Source organism: Festucalex cinctus, chromosome 1 (genome assembly GCF_051991245.1).
Source record: "Festucalex cinctus isolate MCC-2025b chromosome 1, RoL_Fcin_1.0, whole genome shotgun sequence".
Taxonomy (NCBI): Eukaryota; Metazoa; Chordata; class Actinopteri; order Syngnathiformes; family Syngnathidae; genus Festucalex; species Festucalex cinctus.
In genome coordinates, this window is record NC_135411.1 from 44172962 (window position 1) to 44189646 (window position 16685).

At 38.7% G+C, this 16685-nt stretch overlaps 1 protein-coding gene and 1 long non-coding RNA gene across 6 annotated transcripts in view; both read right to left on the reverse strand.

The window, feature by feature from the left end:
* Positions 1-16685, reverse strand: part of tox (thymocyte selection-associated high mobility group box) — an 80005-nt gene that overhangs the window by 5570 nt on the left and 57750 nt on the right. For 4 of the 5 annotated variants that reach the window (XM_077536861.1, XM_077536896.1, XM_077536887.1 and 1 more), the window contains 5 exons: positions 15260-15544; positions 5337-5582; positions 4432-4668; positions 2536-2616; positions 1997-2449 (listed from right to left, as the gene is read on the reverse strand). In XM_077536861.1, coding sequence (XP_077392987.1) covers positions 1997-2449; positions 2536-2616; positions 4432-4668; positions 5337-5582; positions 15260-15544 — 1302 coding nt within the window. The remainder of the gene's footprint in view (positions 1-1996; positions 2450-2535; positions 2617-4431; positions 4669-5336; positions 5583-15259; positions 15545-16685) is intronic. The other variant, XM_077536869.1, reaches the window with a different exon arrangement.
* LOC144030522 (uncharacterized) lies at positions 12380-15041 on the reverse strand. The gene is made up of 5 exons (XR_013287279.1): positions 14489-15041; positions 14312-14358; positions 14165-14215; positions 14062-14095; positions 12380-13984 (listed from the first exon to the last, which is right to left on the reverse strand). It is a non-coding gene; the product is annotated as an uncharacterized LOC144030522 (long non-coding RNA).

The window sequence follows — 16685 nt, forward strand, 5'->3', positions numbered from 1 at the left end:
AGTGTAAATCCCGGGTGCACCAAATGCACCAAATTATGTCCAAGTGTTACGAATTGGAATGTAGCGACCACTATCGGCCATGTAAATAGTGGGAAAAATAGTCAAGTGAACCATAAGTGGAGTTAATGGGACTCGAACCCAGGTCATCTGGCGTTAGACGAATGTCTATCTTACTGCGCTAACAGGCATGTACAGGTAATTATTGTTGGTGTTTTTTTTGTTTTTTGTTTTTTTTTGTGTTGACGCATGTCAATCCGTCACCGGGACATGTTTGGGGTTAGTATTAGGCTTTCAATGAGGTTGTACACGTTACCTTTTACATGTCACACTAATGGTTGAAGTTCGTAAGAGGTTCAGGTTGTAGTATGGTTGACGTTACAAAACACAGTCAACTAGGGCTAGGCGATAAATCAAATTAAATCGATTAATTTGTCCATTTAAAGTGTTTTGACCAATTCTTAGCCGATGAAACATATCAGAATATACACGAGAGGGTGACGTGGGCCTGGACGCATGTCCTGGAATTTTATTTGAGCATTTATAGCTGACGCAAATTTGCGGGATTTATGAAATAAATAACACAATCAATTGTTATTGTTACAATCAATTGTGACTGCGGAGGAATTTAAATCAGAGTGACGAGTCGACAGTGACATATTGTTCAGAAATATGTCTGTAGACATGAGGATGTAAAAAATGTCAACGGCTTTGTAACGGAACGGATGACGAATAATTACCACTCGATCCCCCTCCAAGTACGCTCCAATGTTGAAGGTAAACATACCCGCAGATGCAACACAGCTTGTTGATTTTTTATTTTTTAATATCTACATTGAAAGTTTATAATAACAAGCTCAGGTTTGTGTGAACGCCACAGATATAAGCGCTGAAGTGTTTTTGGAATTCTGTCTGCTCCATGGCCAGGTCAGGTGGTCAGGTGCTCGGCTTTTGGCCTTCGTGGGTTAACTAGCATGCAGACTGATACATAATTGAGGGGCAGCAGATGCCCTGACTGGGCTGTTCTCTGTGTGCTAGAAGAGCCGTCAGTGTTTATTCACACGGTTACGGGAGCCTACTGTCATTTTCTGTATATTCAATTCAAATTTAACAAGGGAATGCAGTAGTTCTTCAAGACGAGGTCGGAACATCACAAAATGTGTCACTTGCATTACAATTTTGTCCCAAATATTTCATCATAGCCAGCAGGCTTAGCTTTTGAGCAGTTGCCTGAAATTTAGAAAAATGCATGACTAATATTGAAGTTGTTAAATTACATGCGTGTCAAAAATAATCATAATCTGCATAAAAAAAGACACTTTGGAATTTCTGGCTTTTTTTTATACTATTGTTTGATTAGGATGGCACAGAAATAAATGCAGATGGATAATAAAGCCATGCTACAACCATTAAATTCTGCAATGTTACTTGCTCAATTTCATGCAGTTTGGCTAACAGAATGGCAAACACAAGATCCAAGTTTGTAACATCAGGGCAAAAAACATCTTTTCAGCAGGATGAACAGAATAAACATTATCTGACTCAGGATCGGTTTTACTCAGTGGATTTCTATTCTCTGCTGAAGTCCACAAAAAAATGGATTTACCGTTAATTTAATTCTTCTCTGAATCCCATCCAATTCCCAGTGTGCACGTGTGTTATTCTCCCTCCATTCACAAGGAGAATGTAAGGCTGTGTTTGTAACAGACAGACCGGTGTAATATGAATCCTAAATCTATACTAAACCGATAAAGACATACGAATAATTGCGCCAAATTTGAGCACCCCTTCCAATCAAAGATGATCTTGGCCAGTTATTCTGTGTTGTGTGTGGGCTGTTAAGATTCACTGCTTACAGTTCAGTTAGGTTTAATAGTGCAAAAATTGTCAGCCAGAACCTTTTTAACATTTTAAGACAAACATACAGTTGGATAATCTTTTTTTGACAAAGAAAGCCCAAATTTTGAATAGGGCTACATAGCTGTTCATAGGCACTGACCTGCGTGATGGCTGGAGAGTGTGTCATTCCCAGCGAGTGAGCGCTGAGCTGCTGGTGCTGCTGATGCGGACTGTGCAGGTGAGCCTGGCTGTGAAGCGGGGGGCTGACCTGGTGAGGCGGGGTGGAGGCTTGCACCATGCCGCCGAGGGACAGAGCTCCCTGGTGAGGCAAACTGGGCCGCGGCACGGTCCCTCTGGTGGACAGGGCATGGAGCTGGGGATGGATCTGGGCGTGAGGCGGGGGCAGGTGAGGGTGTCCGAGGCCGGGGCTGGAGGGATGATGGGTGAGGTTGGACGGGTGAGGGTACGGCATGTAAATGCCTGGGTGCGGGTGGGCGAGCGAGCCGGAGGAAGGGTGCTGTCCCGCGTAGGATGTGAACATTGAGGCGGAGGAGGCAGAGGAAGATGATGAGGAAGAGTTGGGCGGCTTCATCTCAGAAGGATCATTGTAACTCTGAAGAAGATGACAAGTTCATTGTCATGTCCAGAAGGCATTGCAATGTTCATGAATGCGTGTGCGTGCGTGTGTGTGTGCTATACCTGAGAGACCAGACTGGCCCTGTAGGCAGCCAATTGTTTCAGATACTCCTTCTTTGCTGTCTCTGTCTTCTTCTTATATACCTTCAGGCACAAACATAACATTTCATTTTGACACCACCTTACCACTACTTACACTCAAATCATTTTATGCATGCAATTGAACTAATAAGCACGCCGCAGAAACTATCATACAATGACAGAAATATCAGTGTAGGCGTTTACAAAATATCCTACACTGTAATTATAAATTATGGTCTCCATGCTGGTTCAATACTGTACTGTTGACTTGTCAACTTTGCGTTCGCTTGGTTACAGTGAATCTAATGCACCTCAAATTAGGGGTGGGCAATTAACCCAAATTCAATTACAATTTCAATTATACTCCACAATTACAAAATCAGCATAATCGTAAAAAAAAAAAAAAAAAAGGTTATTAATACTAATTTTGAGTTGTTTGATTTATTTAAATGTATACATTTCCACATTTTTATCCATCCATCCATTTTCCTGACCGCTTATTCCTCACAAGGGTCGCGGGGGGTGCTGGCGCCTATCTCAGCTGGCTCTGGGTAGCAGGCGGGGGACACCCTGGACTGGTTGCCAGCCAATCGCAGGGCACACACAGAGACGAACAACCGTCCACACTAACAATCACACCTAGGGACAATTTGGAGCACCCAATTAACCTGCCATGCATGTCTTTGGAATGTGGGGGGAGACCAGAGTACCCGGAGAAGACCCACGCGGGCACGGGGAGAACATGCAAACTCCACCCAGGAAGGCCGGAGCCTGGACTCGAACCCGAGTCCTCAGAACTGGGAGGTGGACATGTTGACCACTCAACCACCGTGCCGCCAATAAGTAAATATAATAAGTATAAATAAAATAACACAAAATACAGAAGGCACTATAAAACACTGAAATGATGCCAAGTCTCATGCTGAGTCAAAGACCAAAGAATAAAGATGTTTGACAAAAATGATAAGAAGTTTTGTCCATATCGTACAGGCCTAATCCAAAAAGCAAATGAAGGCAACTGCTAGCCAATCCCAGATAGAAGGGGCTGGGTCACAGAGTCATTCATTCGGACATAGTTGTTTACAGAAGTGAAGAGTGGATTTGTTTCAAATGAACTTTTGAGTTGAATAAATGCAAAATGAACTACATGCCCCCCCTGCACTTTCTTTCTGGTGACGGGTCTGCCCTTAGCTCTGATGAATTTTTTGCCCAATCTTGATAAGCTTCAAGAGTAGTCGCCTGAAATGGTTTTCCAACAGTATTGAAGGAGTTCCCAGAGGTGAGAATGCCAAGTGCGCAAATCAGTAATCAAAGCAAAGGTTGACTATTTTGAAGAAACTAGACTCTAAAACATGTCTTCAGTTATTTCACCTTTTTTTCGTTACGTACATAACTCAACGTGTTCATTCTTAGTTTGATGCCTTCAGTGAGAATCTACAATGTAAATAGTCATGAGAATAAAGCAAACGCATTGAATGAGGTGTGTCTAAACTTTTAGCCTGTAAGTCTAGCGCAAAGTCTGTGTGCATAAGTTGAGTCTTTTTTGCTTTTGGTATTTTCTTGAACTAGCACAGGTAAAAGTGGATGTTTGCGCTGTTGTGGGAGGGAACCAAGCCAACACCTGTTGGTTCCCCTCATTCTCTTTAAATTCAGTGCAGGGAGAGGGCCACGTGGCCTACATGGCATGTGAATGCGGAGACCACCTTCTGCCCCCGATTGTATGTCCGCGTTTGTACACCGACTTCAACACTTTTTCCAAATGTGTGTGTGGTTGGCTTAGGAAAGAAATGTGAGAAGGGTTCACATACACATTTTCTAATTTGTATAATTTCTTTTAACATGGGCAGCGTAAGAAAATCTGAAATAACTACTGTGTACCTGTTTCTGTTCCTCTCCCAGGCCGTCCCACATGGAGGCCACAATCTTTGACACCTCCCCAAAGGTGGCGTTGGGGTTCTGGGCCTTAATGTTGGCTTGTGTGTCCCGAAAGAACAAGGCGTAGGCAGACACCGGCTTGACTGGCTCATTGGGGTCCTTTCGCTTCTTCTTCTTTGGCGTCTTGGGTTTCTTGGAGATGTCAAACGTTGCTGGCCGTTTCTCACCTCCATTGCCCTGCTAAAACCGAGGATGATGATATGAGTAAAGGAAGCACTATATGATATGTACCGGTAATTATCTCCTAAGAAAACAGCATATTATGTTGGTCAGGAGAATCAATCATCTATGCTGTACTTGCAATACACATTTTTTGCTTTATTAAACTACCATTCACCATTTGCACTTCCACATCTAGTACATGCAGTTTGAAATTTTCAACTACTAGGGCCTGGAAAAAAAAAAAAAGTGTTCAACTCAAAACTCATAATTAAAATGTGAGCAAATAAAACTGGCTGGCTATTGTGTGTTACACCTCATTAATAAGTTCACTTAAGCAGCTACCTTTTTAAATGTGTGGGAATTTTTTTAAAGTAATTTTCCACCTTGCCTTAAGTCAATATTATCTTCTCATTTTCCAATAATACCCTGGGAGAACAGAGAAAAAAGCTGGCAAATATTATTTCCACAGAACTGTAATTGTTTCATTTCCTCAGAATATCAGCAATAACACGTCTTTTTCAGTATGAGTCACCCAAAAGGGAGGGAGCTGATTTACATTTACTTCATGTGCAGGGGGGAATGAGTGTTTTATCTCACACATGCATGCATGCATGCGTGCACACGCACGCACACACACATTTCCATAAAAGGAGATGATTGGTGTATTTCGCTATGTGTTTCTTTACCCTGAGCCCATCATCATTGTCGTCCTCATGCGCTGAGCTGGACGGAGACGGTGTAGCTGATTTACTCCCAGGAGGAGATGGAGAATTGTGGGTAACAGAGTTCCCGCTGTGTCCCAGCTGGGTTTGGTTGATAGTGGACAACTGACTCGGTTGGTTCATGCCTGATGGGTTCTTGGGTCCGAGCGCCGCTTCAATGGGCTGCTGGCTGCTAGTAAACCGAGAATCCGAGTTTACCATCTGCTGCATCTGTGTCAAGACAAAGAGTTACAGTGGTTAATTGTGGCGAATTTCAAGTTTCCATTTTAGTATTGTGGTGTTTTTACATGAATGAATTACAGTAGCTATTTAAATTCACAAGAACTAGTGGGCTGATTCCTTCATCCTGGACAGAGAGCCAATGGAAACAGGAAATTAGGCAAAATCCATAAATGACATAATAATTAAATGACAAATTGTAGATATATGTTGCACACAATGCACATTCATGAACTAAATAAAATATGAAAATAAACAGTGCCAACTGGTTGAGCACAGCCCCTAATGCAGATTCACTACTTGTCCGCCATACTGGACATTAATTTCATTTAAGAAGAAATCAAATGGCCACTGGGCCCATGTTGTGGATTGAACCTTGCGTGTGATCTCATGTTGCTTGAGTCCCAAAAGTCGTGTTCTCCCATTAGTGTTTATAGTCCTTTAGTATTTTATTTTGAAATGGCTTGGTCAGAACCATCAAAAAGCCCAAAACGCGCCACAGTACTGCTTTCGGGTTTTAACTTGCACACTTTTAATTTATGTGGATTCATTCTCCCATCCAGACTTCTGACACACCCGTGTAACCTGTGAATGAATGTGGAAACACCAAACAGGCGGTGTGGAAATCATGGAACTTGTACTTCAAATCCGTGAAAACGATAAAGAACAAAAGTGTTTTAAGTTAACGGATGGAACACGTAGAAGACAGATTAAATCTGTCAGATTTAACAGCAAATGCCCACATTTTAGGGTTGTGCCACCCGAACTGCATATGGTGGACCAAAAATGCCAAAACAAAAAATAAATAAATAAAGTGAAAATAAAAACAGATATAAACATATAATTTAAAAAAAAAATCAAATACAAAAAATATATAAAAAATGGAAATAAAAACAAAAAAATGTATAATACATACACGAATACATAAATAAAAGTTAAAATAAATATTAAAAAATGAGACTTAATAAAAATAAATATAAAAATAAATGTGAAAATAAATACTAAAATAAATATATAGATTTAAATATCAATTAAAAAATAAAAAGGCTCAGCTCTCATATTTATTTATTTCATATTGCAGATGCTGTTAGCATTAAATATGTCATAATATGTTATTCAAATGAGGGGGCGGTACTAATCATGTCTTGGGTTGGACTCCGTCGTTGCAAGCTGCCTTTTGGTGGTAGAGGTCGGCGAACAAGGAAGTGTCGCCGGCTTGCATGGAGAGCTCCAGCAATGGACAACTATCATGTCCACTGTCACCACAACTTGATTCTTGAGTTGCTCGACAACTTCACACAAATCCAACTTAGACTGACATGTCGATCAACCAATAGGAGAATAGTTCAACCTAAGACAAACTTAGGACCGCACCCTCATTTGAATAGCATTCATGATGCATTTCATGCTGACGGTGTCTGCAGCATGAGATAAATAAATATGAGCACAGCGTTTTTATTTATTGATTGAGATTTAATTCTATTTATATATTTATTTCCACGTTTGTTTTTAGATTTATTTTTTGAATCATTTTATTTTTTTTTATTGTATTTTATTTTATTTATTTATTTATTTATTTATTTACATATATTTCTTGATCTTTTTATTTACATGTATATATTTTCTGCATTTTATTTTTGAATTATATATGTTTTTATAGCCGTTTTATTTTTCACTTGTATTTATGTTTTATTTATTTATTTTGGCATTTTTGGTCCTCCCTAATTGTGTAGCTGGAATGAAGGAACGAATAGAACGGACTTGGGTGGATGGGAGAATCAGTGCTGCTTTTCCTTCTGCACAAGTGACCCCAAGTGAGCAGAGCTATTCAAAGGTATCATCAAACACTTCATATACATAACGACTAGGTCGTTAAAGAAATCCCATGCCTATGATTCAAAGCTGGGCTAATTTATATGCAATTCAGTAATGGATTTTACTGCTGATATGACTTAAAAAAGAAAATTAAACAGAAAATCTCAGAGAAAAGCCTCGGTATTTTACAGTCGAATGCAAATACATTCACAAGTGCAGCATAGACTGTATGAATAATGAATAGAAGAGTTGACAAAATACTATTGAAGCCATATCAAATGTGTCTCATCCTGACCTCTCAAACAGAAACTAATGACATCTGATGTAACCATGGCAACAGGCAAAGCGAGTAAGAAAATAAGCTATCTAGAGTAATTTATTTCATCAGTTAATAGTCATGCGCAAGTACATCAATGTAGGTTCATTACCCTCCGGAGAAGTTGCTATAATTACTCCCTATGCAATGAATCCAGATCATTTATAATTTGTTTGAATGCTATTTACATGGCTTAATACACTTTTACTGCCCCACCTGTGTTAAGACAGTAATGTTTTACTGCGCAGTGTTGTCTTTCAAACCAACCATCCCCCCCAGAGACAATGAATCTAATAATAAATCTTGACAACAAAGGAATACAATGTCAGCATGTCTGAACTCATTTATACAAAACACACCGTTTTATTACAGCCATTTTGACAACACACTGAAAGAAAAGGTTTTAATAAAAGGTAATAATGATATTAATCAGTCCACACGGAAAGAACTTAAAATAGGTGGTGGCCTAATAAATGTGTTTCGCACTGTAGTTAGATCAACTGTCATAAGAGTTTAGTCAAATGCATTACACTTCATGCCCATTTCTAAGGAAACCAAAAGTTTTGGTAGCTAACGTCCAGTAAAAGCCTTGACACCTCATGGCACATATATTCAGATGCATGTGGGTCGATGCAGACGCTCACAGTTTCCTCTTAGTAAGCATCACCTAATAGCGGATGCGGTCTGGTGTGCTGCACCTCGCTTGGGAACACATTACCAGAACTTGATTACCAACTGCTGTCTCTGAATACAGATGTGGTATTTCGATGGAACACCAAGTGTCACTGCTTCAACAACAGAGAGGACGTCACAATGATGCATTTGAGAGCCAAAACGTAGACAAAATATTGGCTGTGGTTTGGTGACATTTGCTGGCTTGACACTCAAACGTTGCTGAAAGAATGCTCAATTTATTCCATTATGATGATTAGTATTTCCTGTCATTTCGTCAAACTCACACAAAAATACAATCAAATATAATGTGTATCTCAATGGATTTGTGCGATGAGTTTTTGCAATTTTGCACGTATCCATCACCAAATGCATTTTGAAATGATGATAATGGCACCATTTAGAGATACAAGAGCACACTGCAAGTATTTTGGATATAACTGCACAGTAGATGAAAAATAGTTCATTTGTTCTTAATTTTGTTACTAGGCTACACTCTATTCGGTGTCTGAATAAGAACCAACAAAAGCACAGTTTGTTTGTTTGTTTGTTTGTTTGTTTGTTTTGAAGTCATTAGGAAAAGTTTATCAGGTTCGTTCAGTACAGTCGTGCCTTGCGATACAAATTTAATTCATTCACTGACCATGTTCGTAACTCAAAACTCTTGTATCTTAAATCACCTTTCCTTATTAAAATGAATGGGAATGTCATTAATACATTCCAGCCTACCTGCCAAAAACAAAAAATACAACTCCATAATATTGTACTTTTAAACTTTTGTAAATATACAGTAATAACATAAAAACATGTAATACAAAGAATTAAACAGCTTATGCATCATTACGCATTCAGTGATGTTCCCTCTTGTGTGCGCAACGTGGCGGTGGTTCTATAATAGTCATGCAGACAAACAAAGAATATCACTATAACTGTATAATCAGCAGGAATATTGGGGTTTTTTTTTGCAGAGGATAACGAATATATGCCTGTTGTTATTGTTCTATAATCTGTCTACTGTACTTGTGTTGCTGCACTGTTTGTGCTGAAATATCCTTTCCTTAAAATGACAGCTATATCACACCACATAGATCAGGGATGGGCAAACGGTGCCCCCGGGCCCTATGTGGCCCATGCCGACACTCTCTCTCGATTCATTTTTTTTAACTTACAGAATAGTGATGTAGGGCGTGTGTATGTGCTGCAGCCAAACATGGATTAGTAAACTGGATGAGATATGACGGTTCAATCAAGTCTTAGGTGTCACAAAGCACTTTATAGAAACACACAAGGATTTAAAGTGCAATCGGTTGAGATTCATGCCAATGATACGTTCATTTTCCTTTTTGTTTTAAATTAAGAGGTATTTTCTCTGTTTCCATGGGCACAGACACGACAGTATATTGTCTGTATTTTTACTGTTACTGTTAGGAGGGTGTTGAAATTGCTGAGGGATAACGTGAGGATTTATGGCTGTTCGTCGGCTAGCATTAGCATGCCCTTTTCAGACGGCTGTACACATTGTAAATAGCACTATTTTTCTAATATTTCAAGATAACCTGGAATATACTGTAAGTGACAGTGCCAATTGTGTCATTTTTTTTGTACTAAAATATTGCCACACGCTTGAGGCACAACTGCTAGTTTGCTACGCTGTTGATTTTAGCAACGTGTCTGTGTATAAAACGCTGAAGTGGTAGTTAGTCGACCTCAAACTATAATTGTCATTGCACAGTGGCAAAGTCAATGTGGCGACTAGTCAGTTAAAACCACTTCATGTCTAAAAATGTGATGTGACAACAAGCAAGAATCCCCCAACTATACATTCATGGGAATTCACGGTTGTAATGGCACTGAATACCTCATTTCCCACTACCCTTTATTGAAATTGCAAAATAAGATCAGCTTAGTCTTGAACTAGGTTACAAGATAATCTTTTCTCGTCTTTCTTTCATTTATTTTATCTGCATTTCAGTGCCACTATTATGCCTCACCTTTTAAGTGTGCAAATTTATTTTATTGGCCTGAAACTTTTTTCCAAGACTGTTTTAAGTTCCTTCCTTTTTCTGTCTTTCTCATTTCTTGCTTTTATATCCCCTTGCTATTATACATTTACTGCCAGTCCATGATTTATGGTTGCCTAGCAACTATGCCTGCCTCAGCCTAATCGGGGTGGAGAGAGCTGTATAGAGATTCAAGTCATTGTGTGTGTGCGCGCGCATATGTGTGTTTCCAATAGAGCTAAGGTAAGCCAGTTCATATTGAGATCCCAGTTGCTCTTTTTTAGGGTTTTGGCATATTCAGAGATAATTGTGTTGTGAACTTCAAAGCACTTCACCAGATTAGCTCACATTCGCACTCACATACAATAAGTAATCTATGGCAGCAGAGCACCGGTGAAAGGTGCTGACCTGCAAATTGGGAGGAACTCAAGGGCATTTTGATACAAGCATGGACAAAAAGAGGGAGAGTGAACCATCATCTGAAATATTAGATTATGGTCACTCTCATTTTTATTTTTATCATTTTTCATTGGTAGTAAACAAGTTCAAATGTAATACAGAAGCTACAATTCAATTTAAATACTTGCAAAAGTGATCAATCTAACACATCTAAAATGTTTACATTTATTCCGTTCCATTAACCTAAACTCCAGTAATGATGATGATGATGATTATGATGACATCAAAAGTTAGTTTTTCTTTTATTGTATTTAATTTTATATTTTTTATTTAAGTTACTAAATATGGTCACTTGCCTCATAATGGGCTACATCAAGTACATTCAAAACAGTGAAACCTCAGGTCAGGAACTTAAAACCCGAAAAGTTCATAAAATGATGTAACATTTCCCATTGAAATAAATGGAAATGCAATTAATCCATTCCAATCCCAAAACTAGGTTAGGCTATACAGTACTTATCTTTTTTATTTATTTTATTTTATTTTTTTTTAAATCAGAGTGCCATTAAAAAATAAATATAGTGTGTATAGGTTTTCTCATTTGTCAAATTCTAAGAAAGAGCAGAACAACAACAGACTTACAGTACCAGTACCCTACCACCTTGCCTTACGCGATGCATAGAGCTGGCCGGTTACACAACACGAGAATAGGCACAGAACGCATATTTCCATTTATCTATGACAGTGGTGGGCAAACTCGGTCCTCGAGGGCCAGAGTCCTGCAGGTTTTGGATGTTTCACTGCTCCAATGCAGCTGATTCCAATCAACAGGATCGTTATCAGGATTATGCAGAGCTCGTTGATGAGCTGATAATATATCAGCTGTGTTGGCGAAGGGAAACATCCAAAATCTGCAGGACTCCAGCCCTCGAGGACTGACTGAGCCCACTCCGATCTATGACAAGCGCTTCCTAACACTTTCTTGAGCAGTTTCACTTTTCTTCTGAGTTATTCTGACTGTTTAATGCTTTGCCTGTGCGTTTAGCAAAAGTTGAACCTGCTTTGTAATGGAGCCGTAGGGATGAGCGAGTACAGCACTGTTTGTATCTGTTCAACCATCTAATTATCTGTATCTGTATTCGGAGGAGGCGGGGCCTTAACCGGAAGCAGGCGTGGCTTAACCAAAATGGTTGGGGCTCACATCAATACATTATTTTTGAATGTTTAATTGAAAAAAAATAAAAAATAAAAAAAAAAAAATAGTTTGAAATGGATATGGTTCGATCAAAAGTTGCTATATTTGTTTTGTTTATTTGCAAACTATTGACAAAATAGCCTAATTAAGATTCAAATAAATGTTTCTGATTACAAAAGAAATATTTTTCAAACATTTTTTTTTTATAAACTCAGAAAATGAATACATATTTACAGAACAGTGTGAACATTGAAAAGTTAACTGTTTGCTATCACAATAATGCCAGCTTGAGCTGTGTGATTTTACATTAAAAAAACAACAACATAAAAACAAAAAAAACAAAAAACATACTTCCCCAATTTTATGTTAGGGGCTACTTAAAAAAAAAAGTCGAAATGTTATCTAATCTAAGTTGCGTGTTGACCCACTGCTTAAATTCAGTTATATAGAGTCTTTATGCCGTCATGCTTCAAACTTGAAAACTTCAATCTCACTTTCCAGTATAATTTGTATTTATTCTTTTATTATTAATGTCAACTTATTGGACACGTAACCATATTATACTGAGCAGCCAGGGCAGTGAGGTGTTTACCACTTTTGCTCTTTATCATCAAGGCTACTATTCTCCCAATATTGCGATGACATCACACAATAAACAAAAAATAAATAAATAAATAAATAAATAAATAAATACCATAAAAAGAGAAACAACTGAGGAGTTCTTAGACGCTCACTTTGCTGAAGTCTCATAAGATTTTCTGATATATTAAGGTCTCGGGTGAACATTATTGTGATGAAATATAGAGAGGATATATAATGTAATGTACAGTGATAAAAAGATTCTGCCCATATCCTTGACTTCTATTTCATTTATTGGTACATTTAATATGGAGACTGAGACAGCAAGCAGATGGAAAGTTTAAGAGTGACAGGTGAGAAAGTTTCCTTTTTGCTAAGATGGGAGAAATCTTTTACAGACCCCCACACACATGCCTCTGTCATCCCAAAACCCCCAATTTCAGTGACAGCCAAGCTACTTGTTTCACACAACTCGCAGTCACAGTGGAAAAACACCTTTTTCACTTCACTGTCAAATTTAAAATGCATATTGTTAAAACTCAATGCAGTATAAACTTTTCTTCGGATGAGTGTAGTGAGAAAGATGATATTGTAGTACCCTTAAAATATTTTGTTTAGTATCATAACTTCTAAAATTTACAGTATGTTATTAGCAGCAATATCCATTGTAGACTAAAGTAAATTTATTAATTTTAAGGCTAAATAATAATAATAATAATAATAATAAAAATAATAATAATAACAATTACCTACTAAATTGACTCAGTGTGTTCCAGAATCTCATAGAACAAATACAAAACAGAAAGATTCAAAATGTATCTTGAAGCAGTGATCTACATTTTGATACAGAATTTATTGAAAGATTAACTCTTTGACTGCCAGCCATTTTCGGAAAAGGTAACCCCATACTGCCAGCTGATTTACAGAATTTTACCGATCTTTCAAGCTCCACAGAAAATGTTGTGTTAGGACTATGGAAACGCGGATACTACCAAATAAAAGATTGAAGTCTCATCTTTCATCTAAAAAAAAAGTTTGTTTCTACCTTATTCGGATCTTCAGTAATCAACAATAGAAAACAGCTTCGTTTCACCCAAATCCTCTATTTTCTTCCAGAATACGGAGAAATCAAGCTTTTTGTGAAACGATGTTATTTCATGCACTCTAGTGAATTTGGCACTTTTTTTTTTTTTTTTTTTGTCAGTCTGCTTCTGCATGGACTGATTTGCGTAGTAGTTGGTATGATGAACGATGTGCTGGAGAAGTTCATCCGTGATGAAGAGCTCCAGGATGTCAGCTGGCAGGTGGGAATTCAGCTCTGCTGCAGCATCCCTTGGTCCTGGTTTTGCAGCAAAGGGGAAGATGGTTGGCTGCCAGCCGAATTCATCAACTTCAAGCCAGCCAGAATCTTTGGGATCTGCAAATATACATTTCAATATCATATTATTTTAGAGCAGTGTGATGCAATGTGTGTGTGTGTGTGCATATGTTTACCTTTTTTCCTTGGGTGTATTGGTTGATGCACATTCTGTAAATTATAGAAGACGTTTACCATCAAATATTTTATTAGTGCTGTGGAGAATCTTTTCTTTTTTACCTTTGTTCTGCTCACTGTGAGAAGGGTCACTTTGGGCCCTATGAGGGGGAGCTGAAAGAAACATATACAATTACAATACTATCGAAAGACTTTCCTTTTATTGTTGCGGTGTATTGAAAACGTTTTTTGTTTGTTTGTTTTTTTTACCTTTCTTTGTCGTAGAACCAGCGGTCGGACGTTGCTGTGAGCACGATCTATAAAATATACATTCACGTTTGTATAGGTAATAGATGTTTTAGTGTATATCAGCACATTTACACACGCTGCTAGCAGATCGCCCGAAAAGTAATCTTACTAGCAATCTCTTAGCATGTTAGCGCTTACCTTCACGTTCTTTGGAGGACGAAAGACTGTCCAAGACTGTCTTGCATCGGACCCATAGTAGTCGTCATCGTCCGATGAAACGTCATCTGTGCAGACGTGCTCGGTTGTGCACCACTTTTCTCCGGTGTTAGCATCGCTAGCCGGTGGGGCCTTAGGAGGTTATTAGCATCGCTAGCCGGTGGGGCCTTAGGATGTGGTCGAAACGGCCACCGCTTCAACTATGACTTAACCCCGTCATCACTGTGCTCTTGAGCACTGGTCGATGCTTTTGAGCTTTGAAAATAAGGATCAAGCGTGAGCTGATTGCCATCTGTAGCCTTTTTGACTCCCTTAGCCAAGTTAGCCATTCTCTCCCCCTCAACACTCTAGCTCAGCGTCTCTTCTTCTACTGTTGTCTCCCACCCGATCTTGTCCAAAAGACTCATCACAGCCATCTAGTGGCCAGGAATACTCATTATAGTAACCCGATCGGCTTGATACTTGGAGCACAGCTGCCCAAGGCTTTCCTCCACCCGTTTCCATAAAAAAACATCGTAGACGTCAATTAACGTCTATGGCGGCCAATCCTAGGATTATACTGAACGTTTTTAAACGTTTATGGCGGTCAAAGAGTTAAATAAAATATGCTGTAGTTTCAAATTATGCCTCATCCATGCATTTTGCATACTCCTTTTCCTTTTCCGGTTTATGGGAGTTTTTAACCATACCTCAATTAAAATGTAAACAAAAGAAAAAGTCATTTTTAATTGTGAATTATTTGGTCCCACTCACCACTGATAGAGTACTGGTCATGGCTGACCCGTCAGGGCTGAAAGTACCCCGATCTTGGTTGAGCATAGGCGCTCCATCCTGACTGGCAGGCATTCCGGTCAGATTCATACCCTGCAGCTGGTAGGGGTGTTGTGGAGCTGAGCTGCTGTTGCTATCCAGAGGGGGATAGGGTCCAGTGGAGGAATCGTGGGGCAGATGAGGGGGCAGCATGTGGTCTGGCAGTGTAGAGGGAGTGATGGGTGGAATGTTGAAGTCTTCATCACCCAAACCGCCCACTGGGTATGACTGAAGAAAAGAGATTCGAGAGAACATGCATCATTCAAGTCTGTCAGCTAAACACTACAAATACGGTGGCTGCAACTATTTAACAAAAAAATCTAGGATTTTTACAACCAAGTTCCCGCAATTACCACAACCTCAATCCCCAAATATTAATTAAGCTGTAATATACATGCCAGTCCTGTAGTTGGCAGTATAACTATGTAAAACAGCAAAGCTCAAAAATCCTTTTTAATGACATAAATACTGCTAGTAAAGTATCAACAATTCAGGGAATTGCTCACGCATGTCTATTTAGCTGAATTTAATCGCAATATGTGAATTTGGTCCTATGTGGCTGCACAGTTAGAACTTACAGCTATCGATGTATGTACGTATTTACCACATCCAGAATTGTTAACTCTTTTACTGCTACACGTTATATATATAAAAAAACAAACAAAAAAACAAAAAAAACAGACACAGTGCCAGCCGGTTTCGAGAAGTTTAACTCATCTCTCAAGGCAAACAGAATATTGTGTGCTTTTACTACATTTACAATGTGGGTACCTACTTTATTCCGTTCTTTAGTACTCACCATTTGAAAATAGGTCATTTGAGTCACATTGAGCGAAAATTGAAAAGATAAGGAGAAAACAAGCTTTTTGTGAAAAGATACATTTTCTCCACAACAGTGACTTTGACGCTAATATTTTTCATTGGGTGACGAAAAATATGTTAATTAGGTGTAATGTGACAAAGGCTTTGATCATTCACGTCATCCTTGAAAATGTTCTATTTAATCAGATTCCATCATGTTTCATTGTAATTTCATACACCGGCAGCCCATTGAAAAGAGATACAATGCTGCCATCTGGTGGCCATAGTTAGTGGGTGTTTGTGATTCCACAACTCATTGACCAGGCAGCGCTGCACTTAGATGTTGCCCATTGATTAAAAAACAAACAAACAAAACAAACATAGTTGATGTCATTTAACATTTATGGTGGCATACATCGTGATTTTACTAATCGTTATCAAATGTTTTTGGCGGTCAAAGAGTTCAAGAAATCTACTCATTTATGAAGTGTGTTTCCAGTGATTCCTGAGAAAGAACAGTATTACCCGTGTAACTTTAAAACTTTACAGAATTCATTTTGAGTCATAA